The sequence below is a fragment of the Hypanus sabinus genome, chromosome 1 (genome assembly GCF_030144855.1).
Source record: "Hypanus sabinus isolate sHypSab1 chromosome 1, sHypSab1.hap1, whole genome shotgun sequence".
Classification (NCBI taxonomy): Eukaryota; Metazoa; Chordata; class Chondrichthyes; order Myliobatiformes; family Dasyatidae; genus Hypanus; species Hypanus sabinus.
Genome location: NC_082706.1, coordinates 34,958,356 through 34,986,283, shown reverse-complemented (window position 1 = coordinate 34,986,283; position 27,928 = coordinate 34,958,356). Strand labels below are relative to the sequence as shown.

General features: G+C 43.4%; 1 protein-coding gene across 9 annotated transcripts in view; it reads left to right on the top strand.

The window, feature by feature from the left end:
- gpat2 (glycerol-3-phosphate acyltransferase 2, mitochondrial) overlaps positions 1-27,928 on the top strand; it is a 49,536-nt gene extending 21,608 nt beyond the window's left edge. For 7 of the 9 annotated variants that reach the window (XM_059966850.1, XM_059966814.1, XM_059966839.1 and 4 more), the window contains 13 exons: positions 2,092-2,301; positions 5,844-5,951; positions 8,742-8,827; positions 12,778-12,884; positions 15,368-15,438; positions 16,527-16,788; positions 17,329-17,477; positions 19,729-19,806; positions 19,892-20,023; positions 23,014-23,134; positions 24,670-24,729; positions 25,074-25,129; positions 27,590-27,928. In XM_059966850.1, the coding sequence (XP_059822833.1) occupies positions 2,092-2,301; positions 5,844-5,951; positions 8,742-8,827; positions 12,778-12,884; positions 15,368-15,438; positions 16,527-16,788; positions 17,329-17,477; positions 19,729-19,806; positions 19,892-20,023; positions 23,014-23,134; positions 24,670-24,729; positions 25,074-25,129; positions 27,590-27,700 (1,551 nt within the window). In that variant the 3' untranslated portion in view covers positions 27,701-27,928. The remainder of the gene's footprint in view (positions 1-2,091; positions 2,302-5,843; positions 5,952-8,741; positions 8,828-12,777; positions 12,885-15,367; positions 15,439-16,526; positions 16,789-17,328; positions 17,478-19,728; positions 19,807-19,891; positions 20,024-23,013; positions 23,135-24,669; positions 24,730-25,073; positions 25,130-27,589) is intronic. The other 2 variants (XM_059966823.1, XM_059966856.1) reach the window with 2 other exon arrangements.

Genomic DNA, 27,928 nt, shown 5'->3' with positions numbered 1-27,928 from the left:
GCGTTTTGAATGACTTTGGTCTACAGAAAGTGTTTAATAAGTACTGTGGTTTTATAGCAGTTTCCAACCTATGAATAGTTGCCAAGAATGTTTCTATAAAGTTTGTTTCTCTGTTAGTTTTCAAAAAGGGTCGGGCCTTAGAGCTGCACAAAAAAAGTTTGGGAAGGGGTTGTAGTTTGTTTAAAGAGGAGAGGAATTTGGACTTAAACAGATGAAACCTCAAGAATTTAGTTGAGATAAATTCCTCTGACGGCTTCTCAGCTTAACATGCAAATATACTTAATTAGTTCACTCACCCCCACACAGCTAACAATACAAGCACACCCTGTTAACTGTGAACACTATGCTATTGAAGTCCAGAAGCTAGACAAGCACAAACTTCCTTCCTCTAAAGTTGAAACACACATGGCACAGATGGATCTATTGACCCATTCCTGAAATGCTTTAAAAACCAGACATTACCACGTTTTCTTAGTCTTGCAATTGAGAAAAACTGAACGAAATCCACAGTTGAATCAAAACCCCCGGCTAGAAATTCACCCAGACCAGCCACGTAAATACTGTTTGCTGGGAACCCTCGGAAGGTTTGTGAATTTAAGGAAAAGGGTAATATTTTTAGCTGAGCTGCATCATCTATTCATCACTGTAATTGATACTAGTTTTGATCATTTGTGTAATTTTTTCCCCCTTGTTTGGAGTGGAGTTGAGTGGATGGGGAAAGAGTGCCAAAAATTCGAGCATATGCAAAATAAACATTAGAATTGCAGTTCCTTAGCAAATGAGGTATCGAGTCATACAACCCAGAAAAGTCACCTCGGCCCACTACACTATTGCTACCTATCCATACTATTGCTGTTTGCCAGTACCTGGTCCATAGTTGAAGTAGCCCATGCTTGCGTGCAGGTAGGCATGGGCTGATAGGTGTCAAGTAACATTCATTCCATAAATAGTATCAGGGAATGACCATAAGTATAGGAGCAGAATTAGGCCATTTGGCCCATTGAGTCTGCTCTACCATTTCATCATGGATGATCTGTTTTCCTTCTCAGTCCCAGCCTCCTGCCTTCTCCCCATATCCCTTCATGCCCTAATAAATCAGGAATTCATCAGCCTCTGCCTTAAATATGCCCAATGACTTGGCCTCCACAGCCGCCTGCGGCAACGAATTCCACACATTCACCGCTCTCTGACTGGAGAAGTTCTCCCCCCACCCCACCATAGGAAACGTGTTCTCCACATCCACTGTATGAAAGCCTTTCACCATTCGATGGTTTCAATGAGGTCCCCCCCGCCATTCTTCTGAATTCTAGTGAGTAGAGGCTTGGAGCCATCGAACGCTAAGCCTTTGAATCCATCTTGGACTAGAGGGAGTTTAATCAACACTCCCCCCCCCCCCCCCCCATCCTTGATGTTCCTCTGCACTAATGCCATTGCTTAATGCCCCATCATTAAAACTTAATGGCTCGTCCTTGATGGGAAACACAAAAGACCGGCCACATAAGTCCTGCGTGCTCCAACCATCTACCCAACTAATTGTTCTGTACTACATAATACTATTCTCCGAGCCTTGATACTGTTTTGCCCTCCGCCAACCCATCCAAAGAGGTAGATTTCAACAATGCAAGAAATAACCTCGGCTGTGAAGAGCGGCAGGTTCCGACGCTGCAAAGTTTTGCTGACTTCAGGAGCTAGTGGAATGCTGTCCACACCTAGATGATTATAGCTCTATGTAGGTTCCTCTCCATTCTGACATCAGCGACATCCTGGGGCTCACTAGACAGCCAACACTGGATTACTTTCACCAGCAGTTCACAAAGGTGGTTTTCACCTTTTTTTCTCAAGGTGCACTTAAGATTGGGCAGTAATTACTGGCCTTGCTGCAACCTTTGTATTCTAGCTTCTAATGAAGGGTTTCAGCCCAAAACGTCAACTGTTCATTCCTTTCCATAGAGGCTGCCTGGCCTGTTGAGCTCTGCCAGCATCTTTTATGTGTTACTACTTTGATTATTGAACAATACTTTGTGAATATTAACCTATTTGATGGCTGGTCTGTGGGGAATTCTATCTTCTTGTCTGTGTCCAATATTGCAGTACGTTGAGAAATTGCTGAGCGAGCAGCAGAGTCTGGCGGTGTATCTGGAAGACCCAGTTCCGTCTGGCAGGCGTCCTTGTTGCACAGGATTGGAATGGCTAGCACGGGTGTTCGATGCTTTTCATAACCAGTTGATATCAGATGCTGTACTGATACCTGTGGGTGTCTCTTACGATCGTATTGTCAAGGAAAACTGCTATGAACAGATGGTAAGAGTATTTCTTAGCTTCCGACTAGAATAAGTAGAGTGGTTTTTGTGTTTTATGTTATAAACCCTGCTTTCTTGCTCATCCTTGAATCCAATTTTTGGGAGAAGTGAGCTTTTGCAATCATCTAAACTGTGCATAAAGCATAGGAGTACAGTGAACAAACAGGCATTGTCTGTTTCAAACATGGTAAACCAAATTCTCCTGCTGCATATGAACCACATCCCTTTGTTCCCTGTTATTTATGTGCTGATACTAAAAACCTCAGACAAATCTGTGGCAGCTGTTGGGAGGGTTGAATTAAGTAATTTTAAAAGTTTACTTGTAGATCCTCTAACAGGCCCTTCTGGCCCAGTGAGCCCTCACTGCTCAATAACACCTAACTTACTAATGGTTCAAAGGTTAATTTATTACCAAAGTACGTGTGCGATCCGTTTTCTGCAGGTCGCCACAAAACAAAGAAAGCCATGGAAGTCGTTCAGAAAAGTGTTCAAATCCACCCTCCGGACAAAACAAAAGACAACACAGCCCCCAAACCCTGCACAAAAAAATTAGCAAAACCTGCCAAGCAACACAAGAACGGCAACCCCTAAACTCCCTTTGCCTTGCACAAAACCCCCCCAGCAGACTGCACCACAGGGCAAACCCCAAGCCCTCTCCCCCTCACACAGAGAACTAACAAAAATGTACCGTGGTAACAAGAACATCAACTCTGACCCCTCTCCCCGCATGCACAAAAACTAACAACACAGCAACAAGGGAGAGTGGGCAACAACGCAGAATATAAAAACCACAAGACTGAAAAAGACCAGGGCCCTGAATCCAATCCCTAAACGCAGATCTTCGGGAACAACCTCTGATGGCAGCAAGGAAGAGAGAGAAAGCTGCCCTCCAGAGCAGCGATGGGTCGTCACGCAGACTCTTTCAGCAGCAAGAGATCCGTTCGCAGCAGCGATCAAAAAGGCAGGGATTCGGCACTGGATTCTTCCTCGCCTGGATGTTTCAATCTTCCTCGACTCTTTAATCGGCAATTTAATGGACGCCTCTGCTGGCAAAGGGGAGATGATCCCCTGGATGAAGCCTGCCCGGTCACAGGGAGAACGTGCAAACTCCTTACAGAAAGCAGCAAAATTGAACACGGGTGACTGGTACTGTAATAGCGTTACCTTAACCACTGTGCCATACCACAGCAGGGCTTGTCTGGAACTTAATTGTGATACAATTAAGCAGGATCTTGGGAGTGTAAATTGGGAGCAGATGTTCTCAAAGAAATGTACAACGGAAACGTGGAGGTTGTTTCGTGGTGCAATTGCATGAGCTGCTGGATAAGTTTGCCCCGTTTGAGGCAGGGAAGGGATGATAGGGTGAAGGAACTTTGGTTGACGAGGGGATAGATAGATAAATGGAACATTTAGTCACGAGGAAGGAGGAAGCATACTGAAGGTTTAGGAAACAATGATCATACAGGGCTCTAGAGAGTTACAAGGTAACTAGTGAGGAGCTTAAGAGACTTAGGAGAGCTAGAAGGGGGCATGAAAAGGCCTTGATACATTGGATTAAGGAAAGCCCCAAGGAGTTCTACATGTACATGAAGAACGAGGATGAATAAAGTGAAAAAAGGACTGACCAAGGATAAAGGAAGAAAAATGCTTGGAGTCAGGGGAAATGGGGTATAGCAACACACACAAAATGCTGGTGGAACGCAGCAGGCCAGGCAGCATCTGTAGGGAGATGCACTGTCGACGTTTCGGGCCGAGACCCTTCGTCAGGACGAAGATGGGGGATACTTTGCTGGACCTGGATGCAAGTGCGGTCAGCTTGGAGCATGCTAATATGCTGGAACATGTTGCAGTTAAGAATGAGGCAATGTTGGAACTTTTGAAAAGTGTTAATTTAGATAATATTTCTATGATAATATTAATGTTTCTATGGATACGATAGGATCTTTTAAGAGACTTTTGGATAGTTACATGGAGCTTAGTAAAATAGAGGGCTATAGGTAAGCCTAGTAATTTCTAAGGTAGGAACATGTTCGGCACAACTTTGCGGGCTGAAGGGCTTGTATCGTGCTGTAGGTTTTCTATGTTTTTATAAGTCCCCGGGGGCCAGTTGGAGTTTAACACGGGTTACTATGGGATGCGAGGGAAGAGAATGCTGTGCCGTTGGTGATCTTGCTGTCCTCACTGGCCACAGGAGTAGTGAGTGAGTGGCAAAGTGTTATTTCTTTGTTTGAGAATGATCATGGGAAATAATCCTGGGACAGCGAGCCTTATACCAGTGGTGGGCAAGCTATGGAGAGGATTCTTAAAGGCAGGGTTTACAAGCATTTGGAGAAGCATAGGGATCGTTGGCTTAGCTTTGTGAGCAGCAAGTAACAAAACAAATTGAAGGTAGAGCGGTAGACGTGTTGTATATGGATTTTAGTAAGGTATTCAAAGAGGTTCCCATGGTTGGTTCAATGGACCACTCTACAAGAGCAACCGTGTTTCTCAGCTCGCCCGACTTTTACACTTTCCCCACACAAAAAGAAGTAAACTCTTTGAGAAAAGTAATAACCAGGGAACCTAGTGAATTTCCTGCTCTTCAAACAGTCACTTAGGTCATTTTCTATTCACCCAAACAGCCATATAGTCTCACACATCTTTATCTTCATTCAATTTATAGTGCCTTTCTTCCGTAGTATTATGTTCAATTTTACGTGCTCCAGTCCTGCATCAGCGAAACCAAGCTGACAATGTGACACTGGCCAGAATCAGTTTGATCACGTCAATGCTTTAATAACTTGCTTAGCCGGCCAGTGGCAACTGAGATGCACTATATTTAGTTTAAGTGTTCTTTGGAATAAAGCGAGGAACATTTGGAGTGACTTTTCTGCTTGTGGTCAGCATTCTGGTGTTTGGAAGGTATATTTTGCCTGTGGAATTTGTGTGATCATTCCCTAAAACAAAACATTGATCATTTGCACTCCAGACAGACTTGAAAAATGGCCAAGGCTGAGAGGTACTCTGTAGCAATTTCCCAAGCAAAAGTTGGTTGATAATCAAAAGCATTTTCACCCTATCAGTTTAAATAAAAGCATGGAGCAAACTTACTTTTAATATGTTATGCCACTTTGTTTTCCAATTACCTTGTCAGAAACAAGATCCTTCTGGTAACTTTAACATTCTGCCTGCACAAGTTCTCATGAGCTCCTTTGCATTGTGAGACCTGGAGATGTTTGGTGTCAGTATTTTTTTAGTTTTATGCCTGCATTTCAAGCCAAAGCCAGACCCTCTATTAAATTGCTCAGGGCTTTAAGGTGAAAATCATTCATGCTCTCAAAGTAAGTGACCTAATGGTTTACAGTGACGTTTTGAAGGGAATTTGGAGCTGGTATCTCTGTGAGAGGATGGAAGAAAAAGCATGTAACTGTCAGTGAGGATGTGTGTTCTCCAACATTCAGAATCTCAACCCAGTCCGTTAACCGACATGCTGGTTCTTGGTCTGTGTAAATGCAGGAGTGTCTTTAGCGGCAATTAAAACTTAAAATTTGTTGCACTGTGCAGGGTAACAGAAGGACTACAGTCTTTGCAGCAATCTGTTGGATGTTCAGATTTCTACAAAAGAGATACGGCTGCATTCGGGTGGATTTTGGACAACCATTTTCATTGAAGGTAGGGTCTAGGTTAATTCATATCTGTATGTGTTGCTCTGTGTTAAAAATGGGCTCCAAATTTTATTTTGTTTTGCTGATCATTCAGTGAAATAAACTGATTTCAGACTCGTATGTATTATGTGGTGTAGCTAAAAACAGTAACCTTCGATACTGCTGACCAATGTGTATTTGCAAAATCTATTGTTGAAGTTTTGAAATTTGCTATTTAGACCATTGCTCTTCAGGCCAATTGAAAAGCTACAATTTAGCTTGATCCTGTTTTGAAGTTCTTGCCTGAAACCTGTAGTTCTTGTAGGTACTTTGTAAAACTGTGCAAATAATTACTGCCCTTGCCTTCTTTTGAGCAATGGATGCCAGACCCCTCACATCATCATCTTCTAGGTCAGGGGTTCCCAACCTGAGGTTCACAAGTTCCTTGGTTAATGGTAGGGGACAATGGGAGTCCTGCTCTGGGTGAAGAAATTGTCCTTGATTCCTCTCATTAGAAAGGAATGTGCAAGTTCAAAGGTTGATTGGTTCATTTATTTTCAAACTATGTGTGCAGTATCCAACTTTGAGATTCATCTTCTCCAGGTAGCCGCAAAACTAAGAAGACTATGGAAATTGTTCAAAGAAAAACCTCAACCTGCCCTCCCCCGGAGAAAAAAATCAGATCAATGAAATGGCAAATTCGACCCCCCCCCCCGCATGCAGTAAAACAAATAATGCAAACAGCAAGAACATCAACTCCTCCCCCACCCCCGTGCATGAAAAAAACAAATTGAGGAAAAGGCAACATTAACCCCTCCCCCCTTTGCACGCAGAAAAACAAATCATGCAAACAGCAAGAACATCAAACCACCCAAAAAGCACCAAATCGTGCCTCGTGGCGACAGGAAGGAACAGAACGTGATCATCAACACCCCCCCCCCACGCAAAAAAATATCGCAAATGGCAACAAGAACATGAAGCCTCCTCGCCACGCAGATAAGGAAATCGTGCAGATGGCAAGAACATGAAACCCCCAATCCCCTCCACGCAGAAAAATCTAACAAATTGTGCCGAATAGCAACAGGAAAGAACAGGTGAAAACACTGAATGTAGATGTAAACTGAAAGAGTCCACTGCAGTCCGTAACACTCAGAACTTTGGTAACAGCATTGAGGGAGACGGAGAGAGACCACTCAAACGAGGCAGACCAGTGAGCGATAGGCCATCACACGCGCAGGCACCTTCCCTCAGCAGCCTATACATATTGCCTGAGATTATTGAACTTCTCTGTTAAGGGAAGTAAATATTTCACATCCTCATGGTTTTGCACGCAGGTATTTTGCAGCGGTTTGGTGAGCCAGCTGAGTGAATGGGCATGAGATGAGATGTAACATAATATCGAGGTGAAGTTACTTCAGTGGGCAAACAGAAAGGGAGGATATTTTATTCTTGATCACAAGTCACTGACACATATAAGCGGGGCAAATGATAAGGAAAGCAAATGGTATGTTGGTCCCTATAATGAGTACAGGAGTAAGATGACTTCAGTTGTGTAGGACTGATGAGATCACCCCTAGAGCACTGTGTTTTGGCCACCTTTTCTTCGAATAAGAACACACACCATGGAGGCCCAGCAAAGATTCACCGTATTGGTTTGGCACATGAGGAGTGATAGAGTAGATTAGGCTTATATCTCTAGAGTTGAAACTCTTACAAGGAGATCTCACAGACACAAAACTTTTATAACGCCAGACAGGCTGGTTGCCAGGAGTATATTTTCCCTGTCTGAGGAATAACAATCTCAATAAGCAATAGGTCATTTGTGACTGAGATGAGGTGAAGTTTCTTTATACAGAGCTTTGGAAATCCCTAACCTCTAGAGGCTTAGTCATTGGGTTCAGTCAAAGCAGACTAACAGATTTCTAGGTGTGAAGGGAATCGAACTCTTATGATAGTATAAGGAATAGTGAGCTACAGGAAGAATGGAGACAGGCTAGCCCCTATTGACATGAATGGATTTGGAATTGAGAGGGTGAACAGCTTTAAGTTCCTCAGCATAAAACATCACCAAAGATCTCTAGTGGTCTGTGCGTACCGGCTGTGTGGTGAAAAATACACAACAGCACCTCTTTCACCTCAGACAGTTGAAGAAGTTCGGTGTGAGCCCCCAAATCCTAAGAACTTTCTATAGGGGCACAGTTGAGAGCAACCTGACTGGTTGCATCACTGCCTGCTATGGGAACTGTACCTCGCTCAGTTGTAGGACTCTGCAGAGACTGGTACGGACAGTGGCGTGGATGTGAACTTCCCACATTTACAAAGACAGGTGTACATAAAAAAAAGGCCCAAAGGATCATTAGGGTCAATGCCAACCACAGACTGTTCCAGCTGCTACCAACTGGGAAACGGTACTGCTACATAAAAGCCAGGATCAACCAGCTCCGGAACAGCTTCTTCCACCAGGCCATCAGACTGCTTAACTTATGCTAATGTAACTCTATGTTATATTGTTGTACATACTATTTATTATAAATTACTATAAATGGCATATTTGAATAGAGACTTAAAGATTTTTACTCCTCCTGTATCTGAAGGATATAAATAATATAATCAATTCAACTGAATTGATGTCAATAGAAAGTCAGTGACAATGAACAATTAGAACAATCCCAAAGTATCAAATTGCCTGTTTATTTCTTATTTGAGGTACCTGGAGAGATTGGTAGTTTCTTTTGAATGATTCATTAGTTATTTTTGGGAAGGGGGCCCAGTATGATGGCTGTTCATATTATGTTTTTTTTGTTTTTCTGTGCTCCAGGATTACTTCGAAAATGAAGGTCTCCATTTCTATACTTCTGCAGTGCCGCTGCAGAAAATCCTGCTACCATGCATACTTGAGTACAGGTGAGAGATAGTGAGTGAGTTAACCATTAAATAAGTGAGTTGATTATAATGGATCTTCGTAGTAACAATATCTTGGAGTTTATACAATCTGTTAAATAATTGGGGGGGGGGGGGGGTGGTGTGTGTGCGCCTTGGTGCTGGTCCTGACTCCTGGTGGAGTCACTGGGGCACAGTCACGACAAGCTTTTTGCACCAATCCTGTTGGTAATTCTTCGTTGTACAGCATGTCTTGGGCATTTGAAACCTGGCAGAGCCCATCCCACTCCAGGTTTTTTTTTACGAGGTCAAGTTGCTAGTTCGACACTCAACCCAGGCACGGATGGAGAGTGTGCAAGGGAGCCGGCTGGATTTGAACTCGGGACTTCTCGTCCTGAAGTCCAGCACTGATGCCACTATGCCACCGCCTGGCCTAATTGGGTAATTGTGGAATAAATGAAAGCACAACTTTGTAAAAAACTTTTCCTGTTTGTGATGCATTATTTATTATTCCATCCCACATTGGGTGGCAACCCTGCCATTTCTTTTAGTATTTTTGTTTTTTTGTGAAGCCGAGTTGTTAGCTCAACACTCAACTCAGCACAGAGGGAAAAGGTGCAAGGAGCCTGCCAGATTCGAACCAGGGTCCACTCACCTCAAAGTACAGTACAGATGCCACTACACCACCAGATGACTTGAGACACATATTAGCCAAATATGGTATTAGATGTCCAAAGGTATCTTGCTGAAACTTGGTCTGTTTCAGGTATTTCTTGTGGTCACAGAAACAGCTCACTGAGAGACTGTGAAAGATTATATTTCATGTGAAAGAGAACATTGAGTACTGAGATAATTGAAGCTTGTTTCCCCTGCACAAGAACAAGAGTAAAATTTTTCAACGCTATTAAAGCTTTAACTGAGTCGATTGTAGAAGATTGCTTAATCTTTAAACTGGGGGAATTGTCTTGGGGATTAGCGTTGCAAAACTAAAGAGGGAAACTAGAAATATGTTTCAATAAAATATGATAAGATAGAAAATTTAATCTCTAGTGATTTTTGAGTCAGATAATGTAATGTGTTTTAACAACAAAATAAAAGAACATTAAGTGTTCCCAAACTAAAGAAAACTGGAATTTTAAATTGAAATTGAAAAACTTCTTTGGCTACACTCACTTTTTCCAAATTGACTGTGTGGCTGTGGGAAAATGTGGGTCCAAGCTATGCCTGGCTGAATGTGAGATGTGTGGAGGACTCTATCACCTCCTTAAGGGCTGATCCAATACATCAATAACTTTCACGTATCCTTTCTGGATGATCACCAATTTCTCAAACTTCTGGTAATTGCCCTCCCCCATCCCTTCACCATTTCCTATTCTCATTTCCTCTTCTCCAGCCCTTTATCTCTTTCACCCATTAACTTACCAGCTCTTTACTTCACCCCTCCCCCTGTCACCTATCACCTTGCACTTCTTCCTCCCCTCCCCCCAACTTCTTACTCTGACTACTCATCTCTTTTTTTCCCAGTCCCGATGAAGGGTCTCGACCCGAAACATTGCCTGTTTACTCTTTTCTATAGACGCTGCCTCCAGCATTTTGTGTGTATTACTTTGATTTCCAGCATCTACAGATTTTCTCTTGCATTCATACATAACTTTAATATATATCCTCCTTCACTGGCAATTTCCACCCTACTCCCACCTTCACATTCTCCATCTCAGACTTATCTTCCGTTTCTAAATTTCTCCATCGGCATCTCGAGGGTAGGCTGGCTCTGGCTGTCTATTGCGTGCTCACAGTCTCCCACAGCTGCCTTGACTATGGCTGCTCTCACCTTTCCTGCCATGGACTCCATTCTGTTCTCCCAGTTCTACATCTCCATTGTACTTGCTCTGATGACTGGGGATTCGCACACGTACCTCTGAGATATCTTCATTTTTACTGAACCATAGTTGACGAAGCCTTGACCTCGTTTCATCCATTTTCCGCACTTCTTTGTTCTCTCTCACACTCTGTCTCGCTCTCACAGACACACCCCCTGTCTTGCACAAGTCAAAGTTCTCCATGGCCACCTTCAATGAAATTCTATAACCAAACCCACCTTCCCTTTCTGCATTTAGAATGGGTTGTCCGCTTTGCAGCTCTGTAGCCCAAGGTTCTGCTTCAACCAGCTCCTCCCTTTCCCCTTCTTATGGTGCTTTACCACAGGAAATGCAGTACCTGTCCTCTCACCTCTTCCCTTCCCACCACTTCAGGGAACAATCCTTCCTGGTGAAGCAGCAATTCACTTACACATCTTCCCACCTAGTGAGAAACGCTATGCTCAACTGCTGTATCCTCAGCGTTGGAGAAACCAAATGCTGATGAGGTGCTGTTCTGTGCTCACTCTGCCGAGGTGACTCTTGTAGCCTGCCACCAATTCTACTTCATTCCACTTTCACTCTGATCTGGTCTCCTGCGCTATTATACTGGAACTGCACTTGAGGTTGAGTCCTTTCTCTGCCTGTGTTGGAACTGTGATGTTGGCTGTGATAGGGGAATTGAGGATTGTGGGGAAAAGGCAGGTAGGCGGAGATGAGTCCGTGGCCAGATCAGCCATGATCTTACTGAATGGCGGAGCAGGTTCGACAGGCCAGATGGCCTACTCCTGCTCCTATGTTGTATGTTCTCAGCTTTTCACTCTCAACTATGCTCGTTCTACAGCTCTGTATCTTGCCCTCTCACTATAATAGCTTTGCGTCCATCTGCTCAGGATCTGTTCCATTCATTCCCTGTTGAGATGACCTTGCTTACGGCTGATTTCCCATGACAGCCTTGGCCTCACCTTATCGAAGATAAGGTCCTATCCCTCTGCCACCTCCTTTTCAACTTAAAATCAACTTGTTATTTTTCTTCCCCAGTTTTGAAGGAAGGTCTTCGACCTGAAATGTTTTCCCTGTTTCTCTGTCTACTTGCCACCTGACCTAGGAGTGTGTCCAACACTTTGTTTTTATATCGGCCTCAGCAGTTCTTCTTTTACATTTCCATTTGCCAAAGGAACTGCAGGAAAAGTATTTGCTAAGAATTATCTGATGTAAAAACATTTTTAATTAAGTGCATTACGGAATAAGCATTAATGTGATGGGATTTTATTCAACCTGTGACATTGGAAATACTTGAGCAATTCCCTTCAGATGACTTGGCAATACTAGTGCTCTCAATCCTATTCCCACTCCCACTTTGATCTATCTGTTTGTGGTTTCCTGTACTGTTATCGCGAGGCTCAGTGCCAGCTTGAGGAACAAGGCGGTTAGGGTAGCAGCCTCTGGCTGCTTGTTGTGTACTCTTCTGAAACCCAGTGAGGATAACATGGGTAAGGGACTGAACTTCGAGGTTCAAAAAAATGTCAAGTGAAACCGATTAGATTAACGTTGTAGATGTGCCCACCACTAACCGCACCTACAAGGACTGTTGCCACAAGAAAGCAGCATCCATCACCCAGGCCATGCTCTCTTCTCACTGCTGCCGTCGGGAAGGAGGTACAGGAGCCCCAGGACTCAGATTACCCCTCAACCAAAGGGAATAAAGTCACTCACCTCAACACAGAACTGATCCCACAACCCATAAACTGACTTTCAAGTCTCTGCAGCTCATGTCCTCAGTATTATTTATTTATATAATTGTTTATTCTAATTTGTTTTTTTTTTGAAGTTGCACAGTTTGTCTTTTGCACATTGATTGATTGGTTGCCTGTCTTTGTGTCTTTTTCACTGATTTCGTTGTATTTTTCTGTATCTACCGTGAATGCCCACAAGAAAATGAATCTCGGGGTAATATATTGTGGCATGTATGTGCTTTGACAATAAATTTACTTTGAACTTTGGTGCTATTTTGCTAAATGGAGGTGAGTTCCCTGTTGATTGTAAAATAAACTTGGGAAAACTAGAGCTGTGCAGGACAAAGTCCTTAATGTCTTCATAAAAGACATTCCATTTCAGCTCGAAATCTGTGTACCAAGAAAAGACTGTGAATAATGAAGGTTGGAGTGGTCTCAGCAAGCATCACGAAACTCTGGTGGCTAATCTGGGAAAGCATGTGCTTCACAGTAAGTCTGACACTTGGCGTGGTTATTTGAGGGCACTAACATTGTCATATGTTCTTTCATCTATCCAGTTATTGCCCTGAATTTGTTGCTAGCTTCACTTAATGTCGAGGTCATAGGGTCTTAGAAGAGTTGCCTGTAATTTGTGTGTGAAGCACAAGCAAGCCATTCAGCCCATGCCAAATGGGATCTCTGTGAATCACAGTTGCCAGCATTAAATCTATATGGTGTACTTTGTGTGAGAGATTCATTATTTGTTAGGTGGTCGGGAAATCCTGTAGGGAAACTCAGCTGTTGTGGAAAATCCTGTATTCTCTGCTTGTGTTTCCATGGAAGCAATGTGGTTAATAATTATTGCCAGAGCTTTAACAGAGGAAGGCAGCATCCTTTGACAGTGGTCTATATGTTGGAAATAGGAGCGCTGATGACAGAAGCATGTGGGTCATATTAATCCTCCTCGATGTCTTGGGTGGGAACTGGGGTTTACTGCAGCATCTCGGGTATGTGCCTTTCGAGAAAGTGTTCCAAAACTTTGCAGGGGATGATCAGGGTTGGAGCTGCGTGATAAAATTACGTTGTTTTCCCTTGGTTTTGGAAGGTTAAAGGGGAAAACCTAAAAGTCCATTAATGCATAAGAAACTAAGAGTGGGAATAAAGAGGGGGCTTTTCCGGTTGCCTGCCGGTGACAAGTGGTGTTCGGTGTGTGTGCTGTTTGGGCCATTTCTTTTCAGGTTATATGTTAATGATCCGGGTGATGGAATTGAGGGCTTTGTGGCCAAGTTTGTGGAAGATACAAAGATTGGTGGAGAGGCAGGTCGTGCTGAGGGACCAGGGAGATTGCAGAAGGACTTAGACAGATTAGGAAAATGAGTAAACGTGAAATACATCGGAGGGAAGTGTATGGTTGTACTCTTTGCTAGAAGGAATAAAGGCATCAGCAGGGGGCAAATTAAAAAATCAGAGGTGCAAAGGGACTTGGGAGTTCTTGTCTAGGATTCCCTAAAGGTTAACTTGCAGGTTGAGTTGATGGTAAGGCAGGCAAATGCAATGTTTCGAGAGGAATTTCAGAGCAAGGATATAATACTGAGGCATTGGTCAAACCACACTTGGAGTATTATGAGCAGTTTTGGGTCCCTTTTGAAAGGATGTGCTGGGGTTGGAGAAGGTCCAGAGGAGATTTGCAAAAGTGAGCCAGGAATGAAAGGCTTAATGTATGAGGTGTATTTGACAGCTCTAGGCCTGTACTCACTCGAATTTAGAAGAATGAGAGGGGATCTTATTGAATATTGAAAAGCCTAGATATAGTGGACATGGTGAGGAAGTTTCCTGTGGTAGGGGTGTCTAGGACCAGAGGGCATAGCCTCAGAATACAAAGATGTCCTTTTAGAATAACGATGAGGAGAAATTTCTTCAGCCAGAAGGTGGTGAATCTGCGGAACTCATCGCCACAGATGGCAGTGGAATCAAAGTCATTGGGTGTATTTAAAGCAGAGTTAGACAGGTTCTTGATTAGTCATCGTCACCATTATCTGCTGTATCATATGATGTAGGCGACCATGATTGTCCATGGCAGATTTTTCTCCAGAAGTGGTTTGCCATTGCCTTCTGGGCAGTGTCTTTACAAGACTGGTGACCTCATCTATTATCAATACTCTTCAGAAATAGTCTGCTTGGCGTCAGTGGTCGCATAACCAGGGTTTGTGATGTGCACCATCTGCTCATGCGACCATCCAACGCCTGCTCCCGCGTCTTCACATGACCCTGATCAAGGGTGGTGGGGAGGAGGAACTAAGCAGGTGCTACACCTTGCCCAGGGGTGACCTGCAGGCTAGAGGAGGGAAAGAGGCACCTTACACCTCCTTTGGTAGAGACATATCTCCACCCAGCCACACTTTTCGATTAGTAAGGATGTCAAAGGTTGTGAGAAGGTAGGAGAATGGCATTGAGAAGGATAATAAATCAGCCTTTATGGAATGTCAGAGCAGTTTCTATAAACTGAATGGTCTAATTCTGCTCCTATGTATTCTAGACTTTCCCTTGTCCGACCCGTCCCGTCGCTCAGCCCCCGTCTGCCCCGCCCCTTTCTCCAGCCTTTCAGTCTGCTCATCACCTGCATTCCTCTCTGTAATTCTGCTCTCCTCCTCCTGTTCATTCCTCGCTCCTCTGTCATCTTCCATCTTCAGCCATTTGCTACTTCCACCTGTCACCCTGCAGCTTCCCACTCTGCTCCGTCCTTCACCTGTCAAACCCACCCCATCTGGATCCACTTATGACCTGCCTGCTCTTGCTCTGCCATTCACTCTTTTCTGCCAGCGCTCTCCCCTTCAGCTGTGATGAAGAGACAGCAACCTTAGTGTAGCAGTTATGACGCCTTTACCGTGCAAATGGTCAGTCGTCGGGGTTCAGTTCCCACCGCTGACTGTGAGAAGTTCGTACGTTCTCCCTGTGATTTGCTGAAACTAACGTCCAATCTTTTCTCTGGAAAGCTGCGACTTGCTGCTCGGCGGTCATGTCCACCACCCTCGTGGCCTGCCTCCTGCTCCACAAGCACCAACAGGTAGGTAGTCTTTTCCATTGTTGCACTAAGTACACAAGCCCTGGGATTGTGTGGCTGTAATATTCCTCCTTACCTGAGTGAGCAATTGGCAAAATATGACCAACAGAGCTTGTACTGATGCCCTGTTATCTCTTCAAGAGCAATATGACTACAGTTGGTCCTCCTTATTCTGCATGCGCAGATTCAACCAGCCGCGGATCAGGATAACCCGGAAGTTCTCTCTCTAGCACTCATCGTTTGAGCATGTACGGACTTTTTTTCTTGTCATTATTCTCTAAACAATACAGTACAACAACTATTTACATAGCATTTACATTGTATTAGGTATTATAAGTAATCTAGAGATGATTTAAAAGTACAGGCAGTCCCCAGTTATGAACGCGTACCATTCCCGAGTCCGTCTTTAAATCGGATTTGAAGTTGGAACAGGTACATCCGGTATTATTTAGCGTCAGTCAAACGTTTGTCATAGTACATAATATATATTTTACCTTTCTATGCATATAAAAGACTTCAGAAATGTATGTATTTCAATAATTAAACCACTGTGTTGCTTAGTAATAATTGTAGCTTTCATCAGGGCAGGGCCTTCCACATGCTCCATTAAAATTATTCCAGTCGTTGACCAACTGTAGCCTAACGCTTTTCCAATGACCGATGGTGTTTCACCTCTTTCCGATCACTTTATTACTTCCACTGTATTTTCAATCGTGATTATTTTAGTGAACAGAAACACTGCAGATTCAGAGCTGCGCTGGGTCCTAAAGTCCACCACACTGATACAGGTTAAATAAGGTCTGGGGTTCCGCTGGGACCTAAAGACCACTGCACTGAGACAGGTTAAATAAGGGACTTGAGCATCCGCATTTTTTGGTATCCATGGGGGGTCCCGGAACCAATCCCCCGCGGATAAGGAGGGCCGACTGTATATCCATTCATCCACCCTTCTTTGTGGACTTTTCCCATGCAGTTGCTCTTTGAAAGTTACAATTTTGAGTATTAATTCCTCTTTATGACCACTTTGTTTTTTGCTGTTAGATAGTTCCTACCTATTGTGCATTTAATATAACCAAGTCCCTTTTTTGCAGGGTGCCTTCCTTACCACATTGGCAAAGGATTTCTGTTGGCTAATGAATGAAGTTCTTGCGAGGCATTTTGACGTGGGTTTTTCGGGGCAGCTCCACGATATACTGCTGCACGCCCTTTTCTTGCTGAGGGACTGTGTGACAGTCAGGAGATTTTCACCGACCAATTGCATTGTGATACCCAAGACAAGCAAAGAGGCTGTAGAGGAGCTTAGTCTCTGCAGTAGTGCTGTCCTCCCCGTCTTTATCTGTGAAGCTGTGGCCGGTAAGTGACTCGAACCTGAATTCAGTGAAACCCAAAGGCCAGAATTTTCAACAGGTTGTTCTGGTTCAGGCAGTTTACAGCTTTTTTTTGTGCCACATGGAAGTCCATAGAACCCCTGGTTTAGAGTGATATTTTGAGAAAGCCTTCATTCTGTTGTCCTACCAAAAGTTTATACCAAGAACATTGTGGCTAACTGGTGCTAACTGACCAATTAATTTTATATTTGCAATATTGTAGTTTACTTGTTCGATTATTGTCAGGTTTTGAATTTGTCTGGAGAGCACTGTTGGATTTTTATGTTGAGCCATAATTTTGCTGTGTTTTGTTATTCTGTTTGTTTATTGAAGGTGCTGTGTGGGAGTGGAAAAGGACAAAATGTAAAGCCTTAGTTGATTATATTGTTGCCTGATTACAGAGAGTTGCTGGTTGATAAGGAGAATGTGCTGGTTAACGCAGCGGTTTAGGAACTATAACCCTGACTGGACTGGATTGTGCGTGGGTTGTTTCTGTATTTAAATTGTTTTTCATATTCCTTCTCAGCCTGTGCTCTAAATTCCCTCTTAAGAGAAGTGGCAAAATACTTGATGGACTGGGATTCCAATGTGGAGGTTGTAATCAGCCAGGAAGAACTTACCTGCAAAACTCTCCAGTTGTGCCACTTGCTGCCCAGTGAAGTCCTACTTTTACCAGTAAGAGCAGAACTTGTTTCACTAATTTTCAAATATAACGTCTTGCTTTGAAAGATTGGCCTTATTAAGTGAAGTCAATTGGCAACATCAATCTTTGATGTCACTATGAAATTGAAAATAACTAAAGTGACACTACATGGAAGGTGCATTGTTTGTATAAGTTTTTTTTTAATTTACTACACCAGATGGGGGAAGTCAATGATATAATGTACCCAGCAACACACACAAAATGCTGGAGGAACTCAGCAGGCCAGGCAGCATCCATGAAAGAGTCGATCAGCAGGAAGGGTCTCAGCCCAAAAGGTTGACTGTACTCTTTTCCATAGATGCTGCCTGGTCTGCTGATTTCCTCCAGCATTTTGTGTGTCATTTGGATTTCTGCAGATTTTCTCTTGTTAGTAATGTAATGTGCCTAGAGGCTGAAAACAAATATCACCTAGGAAATGTCTAGAAAATTAAAGCATAGGTGGATGACAACAGAAAAAAAATTAGTATATGGACAAATGGGCTTGGGTGTTCAGCTTAGAACCGGGTATTGGTGGTTTCATTAATAGAACATCTCCATTGACTACACAGCAATGATTTGTTCATAATCAAATTCTTTGTTATTGAAATCAGTTAAAAGGATCAATTAAGAAATTGATTTGCAGTAGGTGATTTATCATCTGGCGTCTCAACCCTTTTCAACCATCTACAAGAAATGAGTCAGGAGAATGACAAAATGCACTCCACCTGCCTGGTTGAGTGAAGTTCATAGAGTAATCTCCAAGCACTCAAGAAGCTCAACTTCCAGGTAGCCCGTCAACTTCCCTAAGCATTCGTTAGGTCTTCCGCTGGTGTACAGTGTCTCCAGTGTGTCCCATCTACAAAATGCAGTGAAAACACTCACTTGGGTTTCTCTGATACCACCAAGCAATCTGGGAGCATTGGAACTCCAAGTCACACCATCCTGACCTGTAAATGTATCACCGTTCCTTCCCGGCAACTTAGATTTAAAATCTCGAGCTCCAACCACAGTAGAACCAGACTGCAGCAGTTCCAGGCAACTGGTCACTGTCATCTTCTATGTAGCATTTTGGCAGGAGCAATAAGAGCCGGACTTGTCGGTAATGTCTATATCTTCCCAGAGATAAAAATATTTATAAAACTCACGAGTGAGTTTTAAAACTCACTCTGTTCTTAGTGATGGAAGGTTTTTGATGAACCAGTATAAGATGGTTGGACCTAAACAACTGTCCTGAGAAATCCTACATTGATTTGGGGATAGGATGTTTGATTTCCTTAGCTATGATAATAAAGGACACTATAGCAGCATAGTGGTTAGCGTACCGCGATCACAGCTCAGGCCATCAGAGTTCAATCCCAGCGTCTTCTGTAAGGAGACTTTACGTCCTCCCTGTGCATTTTGGGTTTTCCCTGGGTGCTGTGATTTTTTCCCACAGTCCAAAGACATACCCAGCTATGTTAATTGATCTTTGTAAATTGTCCTGTGATTAGGTAATGGTTAATCGAGGTTAGCGGAGTTGCTAGGGTGACATGGCTCAACTGGCCAGAAGAGCCGACTCCTCACTGTACCGTTAACCAAAATAAATTTTCCCTTCTGCAAAGTGTGATTCCAACCTTGATATCCATTTTACCACACGTTGTTAATTTACCAGAGCTACTTGATCAAACACTGCCTTGATGTCAATGGCAGTCACTCTTGCCTTGCTCAAGCCAAATCCCAGAATTAAAACATCCTTAGTCTTGTGTGGGTCGCATCTTTGCCTTGCCTGTCTATTCTCCTCCGGTACTCCAGCTCTTCAAACTGGGCTGCTTCTGCAACCTCCACTTCTCTCGACTCATCTGTGGTAGCTATAGCTTCAGCAGTTCAGCTTCTAACATCTGGAATGTTCTACACATTCCTTTTCTTTATGAAGATTCTTTAAACTCAATGTGCTTGTCCAAGTCAAACCTGTTTTTTTTTGCAATAAAACTGATTTCTTGTCTGATTGTACTTCAATAATTTAAAAAAAACTTAAGGACATTTTTGCCTGTGTAACCTGTTTAGCTTTATCTCATGGTATAGAGTGAATCTGTTTTTACCCTGAAAAAATCAGAGCAGAATATTTTGCACTTTGGTAAAATAGCAGCAGCCTTGTTAAGGCTAATGGTCTTTGTCTGTTTATAACGATCTCAAAAACAAGAATTGATTTCAGTTGTTGTACCATTATTGCTCTAGCCCTCCATGAATTGTTTGACTTCCTTTCAGCCTTGCCAGTCGGTGTACCGGTTTGCACAGGATGCAGTGGACAAACTCACCTACTGTGAGATTCTCGTTCTGAGGGAGGTGAGAACTTACTGCAGAGCTTGTCAAGGCTTGGTGGGTGGATGTGGAAGCCGATTGAAATTCCGTTTTTGTCTCCTGTTGGTAGAATGAGAACAGCCATCCTGCATGTGACTTTTGGAGTGAGCACCTTGCTAAGCAACTGGCGTGGAAGGTGATGGATGATTTTGATGGCTCTGACAGTGATTGTGAAGAAGATACCGTAAAATATTATTTCAAGGTATGTTGTCTCCTTTATAAATGTAGTTTCAATAATACTTCGAGGGTGCAGAAACTCTTCTTGGGCTTCCAGCCGAGTACAAGCCGAGTATCGATTTTAACAGTTTCGATGACAAACTCTGCCGTCTTCATCAGGGGTGATGCCTGGGCATGTCTAGCCTGGTGGTATTTATACCCCCGACATCCATCCCTCCTGATTGGCTAGTCCTCATCCAATCAGGTTTCCACTGCCGCACCTTGTTTACAATCAAATTCCAGTTCTTACTTAGAGCGAGACCTTCATCTTTGTTACCCAGAGAAACTGGCGGCAATAGAACATTGCATTCACAATGGCCCTAGGATTGACTTCATTGGCACAAAACTACTGTGCCGCACCAATGGCTTTCGGGACTAGCTGGTGAAGGAAGCCATTGTAATAAAACAAGAGAAAAGGAATTTTAACAAAGATGGAGGTTTTCGTAAAGGACATGCCTGGGCATCATCCCTGATGAAGATAGCAGAGTTTGTCATTGATATGTCGGTTATAGTCAATATCTGTACCCAGCTGGAAGCCTGAGAAGAGTTTATTTGTCCTAAACACCGGGAAAACACGAGAACCTCTTTCACTTTGAGCGTGTTGGTCTCAGTAAGAGTATTACAGTTTGAAAAGAACAGGGGTTTCTGATCAAGGTAATTCAGAATATTCAGGTACAAGGACAGCGCTAGATGAAGGGAAGTTGATCAATTGTGACTGGCTTCACTGAGCTGACTGACAGATTATCGAATGACTTTAACAACACACACAAAATGCTGGAGGAACTCAGCAGGTTAGGCAGCATCTATGGAAAGGAATAAACAGCCAATGCTCTGGGCTGAGACTCTTCATCAGGATTGGAAAGGAAGGGGGAAGAAACCAGAAAAGGGTGAGGGGGTGAAGGGAAGGTGTTACAAGCCGGCAGGTGATAGGCGAAACCAGGTGGGGGTGGGGGGGGTGAATGAAGTGAGATGAGTGACCATTTCTCCCATCGCTCCTCCTCTGTGATTTCTGCTGCTCTCCGACTCTGACCATGTGCTTGCTCACTTCAACCCCCACACACACCCACACCCCTATCTACCTACCTTACCCTCACCTGGTCACACCTATCAGCTGCCAGGTCTTCCACCTCCCCCTCTCCCCAACTTCCTATTCCGGCTTCTTCTCCACTGCCCCGACAAAAGATCTCAATAGACAATAGACAATAGGTGCAGAAGTAGACCATTCGGCCCCTCGAGTCTGCACCGCCATTCTGAGATCATGGCTGATCATTCACTATCAATACCCAGTCCCTGCCTTGTCCCCATATCCCTTGATTCCCCTATCCATCAGATATCTATCTAGCTCCTTCTTGAAAGCATCCAGAGAATTGGCCTCCACCGTCTTCCGAGGCAGTGCATTCCACACCTCCACAACTCTCTGGGAGAAGAAGTTTTTCCTCAACTCTGTTTTAAATAACTGACCTCTTATTCTCAATCCATGCCCTCTGGTACTAGACTCTCCCAATATCTGGAACATATTTCCTGCCTCAATCCTATCAAATCCTTTAATTATCTTAAATGTTTCAATCAGATCCCCGCTCAATCTCCTCAATTCCAGTGTGTACAAGCCCAATCTCTCTGCGTAAGACAGCCCTGCCATCCCAGGAATCAACCTAGTGAATCTACGCTGCACTTCCTCAATTGCCAGAATGTCCTTCCTTAAACCTGGAGACCAAAACTGTACACAATATTCCAGGTGTGGTCTCACCAGGGCCCTGTACAAATGCAAAAGGACATCCTTGCTCTTGTACTCAATTCCCCTTGTAATAAAGGCCAACATTCCATTTGCCCTCTTCACTGCCTGTTGCACTTCCTCGTTCACCTTCATTGACTGATGAACTAGGACTCCTAGGTCTCTTTGCATTTCTCCCTTACCTAACTCTACACCGTTCAGACAATACTCTGCCCTCTTGTTCCTGCTTCCAAAGTGGATAACTTCACATTTATTCACATTGAATGACATCTGCCAAGTATCTGCCCACTCACCCAGCCTATCCAAGTCTCCCTGTATTCTCCTAACGTCCTCTTCGCATGTCACACTGCCACCCAGTTTAGTATCGTCAGCAAACTTGCTGATATAGTTTTCAATGCCCTCATCTAAATCGTTGACATAAATCGTAAAGAGCTGTGGTCCCAATACAGAGCCCTGTGGTACCCCACTAGTCACCTCCAGCCAGTCCGAGAAACACCCATTCACTGCTACCCTTTGCTTTCTATCTGCCAACCAGTTTTCTATCCATGTTGAAACCCTGCCCCAATGCCATGAGCTCTGATTTTACTCACCAATCTCCTATGTGGCACCTTATCGAATGCCTTCTGAAAATGCCTTCTCAGCACGGAATGTTCACTGTACTTCCCATAGATGCTGCCTGATCTGCTGAGTTTCTCCAGCATTGTGTGTGTGTTGCTCAGTGTTTCCAGCATCTGCAGAATCTCTTGTGTAATGGATACACTGAATAGAGTTGCTGTGGTAAAAAGGCTATGTACGTTTTCATCAGCCTATTTTTATCTTTTGACCTCAAGGACATTAATAAATCCTTGAGTTTTACAGAAATAATGGATGTAGAGAGGATGTTTCCATGGTGAGGGAGTCTGGGATCTGAGGGCATTGTCTCAGAATTCAAGCACGTCCCTTTAGAACAGAGATGAGGAGGAATTTCTTTAGACCGGGGGTGGAGAATCTGAAGTTCGTTGTCACTGAGGGCTGTGGTGGCCAAGTCATTGGGTATATTTAAAGTGGAAATTGTTAGGTTCTTGATTAGCAAAGGCTACAGGGAAAATGGGGTTGAGAGGGATCAGCCATGATGGAATGGCAGAGCAGACTTGATGGGCCGAATGGCCTAATTCTGCTCGCATGTGTTATGGTCTAAGTAACCTGTAGTCTTTCACTGTAGTTGTGTTTAACATCATGTGCCGTCATGTTCTCATCTTTTCTAGCTTGGACAGACTGCTGAGAGCCATGCATTCTTCCTCTTCCTCTGTAATTTGCTGCGGCCTGTGTTGAAGGCCTATGAGATGGTAGCAGGCCAGCTTCACCAACTTGAGTTTCCAATGAAAGGTACGTTAGTGGCATGCCAAACCGACCAGATGATGTGTAAATTACAGTAATCCCGATGAAGGGATTTTGGCCTGAAACCTCGACTCTTTATTCCTTTCCATAGACACTGCCTGACCTGCAGCATTCCTCCAGCACGCAGTGTGTATGTTGTAGTGGTTAAGAGCTTCAGCTTTTGTATGGGATGTTACTCTTTGTCGTGAACCATGATGCGTATTCTGGATATAATTAGAGGTGTATGAATGAAATTCCTTTTGCACTTCTCTGTCACCCCAGTAGGTGGCGATGTTACATTGCCAGTCTAATCTGCAGAATGTGGAACGTTCAACGCCAATTTGCCCAAAAAAAGTTAATTTGTAAAACTGCCAAAGTGGGTAAATTGGGCATGTAATATCTGGAAATGAAAGGTGGATCTGGTAAACAATGAAATGAGTTGATAAAGCAAATAAAGGTTTGCAATTATTTAATGGTTAACGAACAAAGAATCAGTGAAGAATGTTATCTGAGGTTACAACAGGATTGAGATTAGCTGGGAATGTGAGCAAAGGAATGGTGTAAGATGAAATATACTTCAAGTATATTTGAGTATATTTAAAGCGAAAGCTAACAGGTTGATTAGTCAGGGCTTCAAAGGTTATGGGGAGAAGGCAGGACAGTGGAGTTGAGAGGGATAATAAATCAGCCATGATGGAATGGCACAGCAGACTCAATGGGCTGAATGGTCTAATTCTGCTCTTCTGTCTTGTGTTATTATAATGTTACCATTGCAGTAGAATGACTGTAGTGTTGTATAAATTGTGGAGTATTCTGCAGAGTTGCAATTATGCTGGGGAGAATGCAGAAAAGATTCACAAGCATCAAAGGGCTTAAGTTGTAAAGAAATAGACTGGTCTGTTTATCCCAAAGCAAAGGTAACTGATAAATGGCCACTTTATTAGATACACCTGTAGACCTGTTTGTTAATGCAAATATCTAATCAGCCAATCGTGTAGCAACTCAATGCATAAAACATGGTCAAAGAGTTCAGTTGTTGTTCAGAGCAAACTTCAGAATGGGGTAGAAATGTGGTCTAAGTGACTTTGACTGTGGAATGATTGTTGGTGCCAGACAGGGTGGTATGAGTATCTCCCAAATTGCTGACTTTGGTTAATTTTATTCTGCAGATCAGTGTAAGGAGGTAATGCTAACATATTTCTTCTAAACTGTTACTTCCATTCATTAAAAATTAGTGGCAGAGTTGCAGGTGTACTCCAGCCTTTTCCTGTTCTTCTGTCTTCAAAATTTTTAATGTACTTGATGGGCCCTGGGTGGGAAATTATGAAGATGATTTCTTCTTACCAGTTATCAGTTCAGTGCTGTGGAAGATCAAAGTGTGAGGACCTGAGTCTCGTTGCACTGAGTGAATCAATCAGTGTGCCAGTCGGATGTTTGTCAGTAACAGCCAAATATGCTGCACTTGTCTCCCCGAATTGAAATTTACAGAGAAAAATCCTTCCGCTTCTGTTAGGATGATATGATGTCCATGCTTTTTCTTTCAGAGTCGCAGTGTGTGCTGAGGGTGTTTAAGTTCTTACAGACGCAGGTGGAGGAGTGCCCTGGTAAGTCAGTTGAGGCAGCTGAACGATTTTAATCAGCGGCCATTTCAAAGGCCAAAGCAGAGATAAGGGATGACTATTGGGGAAGACATTAACAATGTGATTGAAAGGACATGGACGTGCCCACTCTGGGTGTATTGGGGCTGTAGCTAAAAATGTAAAACATGATCGTCTTAATGACATATCTCTGAGTTGCAGATCTCAGGAGGAATGCTTGGAAAAGTTGTTCCTGGCATTTATATATTGTTCTTAGATTATACAAACTGTTGGATGATGAAACATTTTATAAATTAAAAATTAACTTTGAATGCAGAGATGAATTTGACTTGGGCTATGTTACCTTACAGGAAGTGCCTCACTGTACCTTGCTAACAGTGCCATAAAGACCTTCAAGGAGTTAGGGGTGAGTGCCAAGTTCTGTAAGTGAGGGAACTCCCTACCGCTGCCTGGATTCTGAGTGTATTTAGCAGATCTATAAGCCGCACACAGACGTGGCTGTCACAAATGTGTTGAGTTAGACTCTGATGACTTTGGAACAGGCTTGCAGTAGAAGCATTTGAGAGCAGGAAACCGTTGCTGCCAGTGGAAGGGTTGGCCATTAACTGAGAATGCTTTTATATGATGTGCACTCCTCCACACATCTGAACAGGCAGCCCGAACTTGGCACCTGGGGTCACACGCAGTTAATATCCGCAGAGGTCACCCTCTCCCATAATCTCAGGCCAGTGACCATTGGATATTACTCCCTCTGACATGCCGATAGTCGTACTTCATTTGCCTCAGATGTTACACAGTGGAGACATGAATATGTTTGCCAGTAAACCTGGCAAACGGGAAAGTTTGTGTATGCAAAGAGCGTGCAGGGGCAGGACCCTGGTGAGATTAAGGGGATTGTGGGGAGTAGTCGGGGGGTGGGGGGTGATGTTTAGGGGAGAGTGCGAAATGTGGTCCAGATGAGTTTGAACGGAGTGCAAGGGATGAATCTTCTGAGTGAGTGTTTAAGGAAATGTGGGCAAATGGAGCTCTGGTGAGTTTAAAGGAAGCAGGAGTAAGTCAGATGAACTATCAAGATTTCCAGATAACTAGATGGAGGATTACCTGAGTTGTACTGTGCTCTATGACTGTGGCTAAGCACAGCTCCAATGCCATATTCAAGTTTGCTGATGAATTCACTGTCGCACACCGAATCAAAGGTGATGATGAATCTGCATACAGGAGGGAGTTTGAAAATCTGGCTGAGTGGTGCCACAACAACAGCCTCTCACTCGGTGTCAGCAAGACCAAAGAGCTGATCATTGAGTTCAGGAGGAGGAAACCAGAGATCCATGAGCCAGTCCTCACTGGGGGATCAGAGGTGGAGAGGGTCAGCAACGTTAAATCCCTCAGTGTTATTATTTTGGAGGACCTGTCCTGGGCCCAGTACACAAGTGAAATTAAAAAGTCAAAGCAGTGCCTCTACTTCTGAGGAGTTTGCAAAGATTCGGCATGACATCTAAAACCTTGGCAAGCTTCTGTAGATGTGCAGTGGGGAGTATATTGACTGGCTGCGTCACAGCCTGGTATGGACACACCAATGCCTTTGAATGGAAAATCCTACAAAAAGTAGTGGATGTGGCCCAGTTCAATGTGGGTAAAGCCCTTCCTACCACTGAGCACATCTACACAGAACACTGTTTCAGGAAACAGCATCCAGCATCAGGGACACCCACCACCCAGGACATGCTGCCATCAGGAAGAAGGTACAGGAGCTTCAGGACTCTCAGCGCGGTTATTAACTGCTCGACCATCGGGCTGTTGAACCAAAGGGGATAATTCCACTCAGCTTTACGTGACCATCATTGAAATGTTTTCACAACCTATGAAATCACTTTCAAAGACTTTTCATCTCATGTTCTCAATATTTATTGCTTATTTGTTTATTATTTTTGTATTTGCACACTTTATGTGTTTTGTACACTGGTTCAACACCCAAGTTGGTGTTGTCTTTATTATGGCTATTATTCTATAATAGATTTACTGAGTATGCCTGTAAGAAAATGAATCTCAGGGTTGTGTATGGTGTCGTGTATGTACTTTGATAATAAATTTACTTTGAACTTTGAACTCTTGCTGAGCTTTTGAGTTGCCCTTTCAGTCCACAACTCATGACCATTAATCATGAGACCAGCTACAAAGCATGTTGCCTAGAAAAGTGAAAACCAGCTGAGATTGGTGACTTGGAAAGAAGGAAGGTTTGACTTTTAAGGCAACACGAGTGAATCTGCAGATGCTGGAAATAAATAAAACCACAAAATACTGGCAGAACTCAGCAGGCCAGACAGCATCTATGGGAGGAGGTAGTGAAACCCTTCATCAGGAGTAGGATTTCGGCCCGAAATGTCGTCACTACCTCCTCCCATAGATGCTGTCTGGCCTGCTAAGTTCTGCCAGCGTTTTGTGTCTTTAAGGTTTGACTTTTAATTTCTTTGGATACATTGAGTGTCATGTGGTTGGACTGAAGTTGTTTCAGCTGCACTTATTGGAGTGTGTATATCTTAAATGAAACTCAGTGGTTGCGTTTGTTTTGAGTGAATTTATTTGTAATTTTAGTTTCATTTTCACATGTTGATGTGGTGCACATGAGAAGGCAGCACTTAACACAAATAGATTCTGAAACAAGATCTACAGAACTAATAAAACACTTAAAATGCTGCTCAGGCAGCATCTGGGGGAAAGAGAAGATGAACATTTCGGGCCCTTGAAGCTTGATGAGAGCCACAGGCCAGAAACATTAGGTCTAATTCTCTTTGCAAAGATGCTGCCTGACTGCAGAGAGCTTCCAGCAGTTTTTTTTAACTTGTATATGATTTTCTTTCCCTTGTAGGTTTTTGAAGTGGAGACAGGAGTGACAGGGTCATTGCTGGAACTCAGTGAAACTTTCCAACGGACTGAGAGCAGGCAGAAGCTCCAGCAGTACATTCAACAATTCTGTTGACTTGCTCCGAAATCGGGTGACATTTCTGACCTATGTCAGACCACACAGCTCCGTGCTGTCTCATCTGGTGCAGAACCCAAATTGGTTCCTGTTTGCGGATTCTTGTTATACTGGAAGAAGGGTAAAGGTGCTTTCTGTTGTTTCAGTGTTTGAATAAAGCAAGCTGAATTGTAATTGGTAAAACCAACCCTCCTTGCATGCACAATAAAGTTGACAGTTTCATTTGGA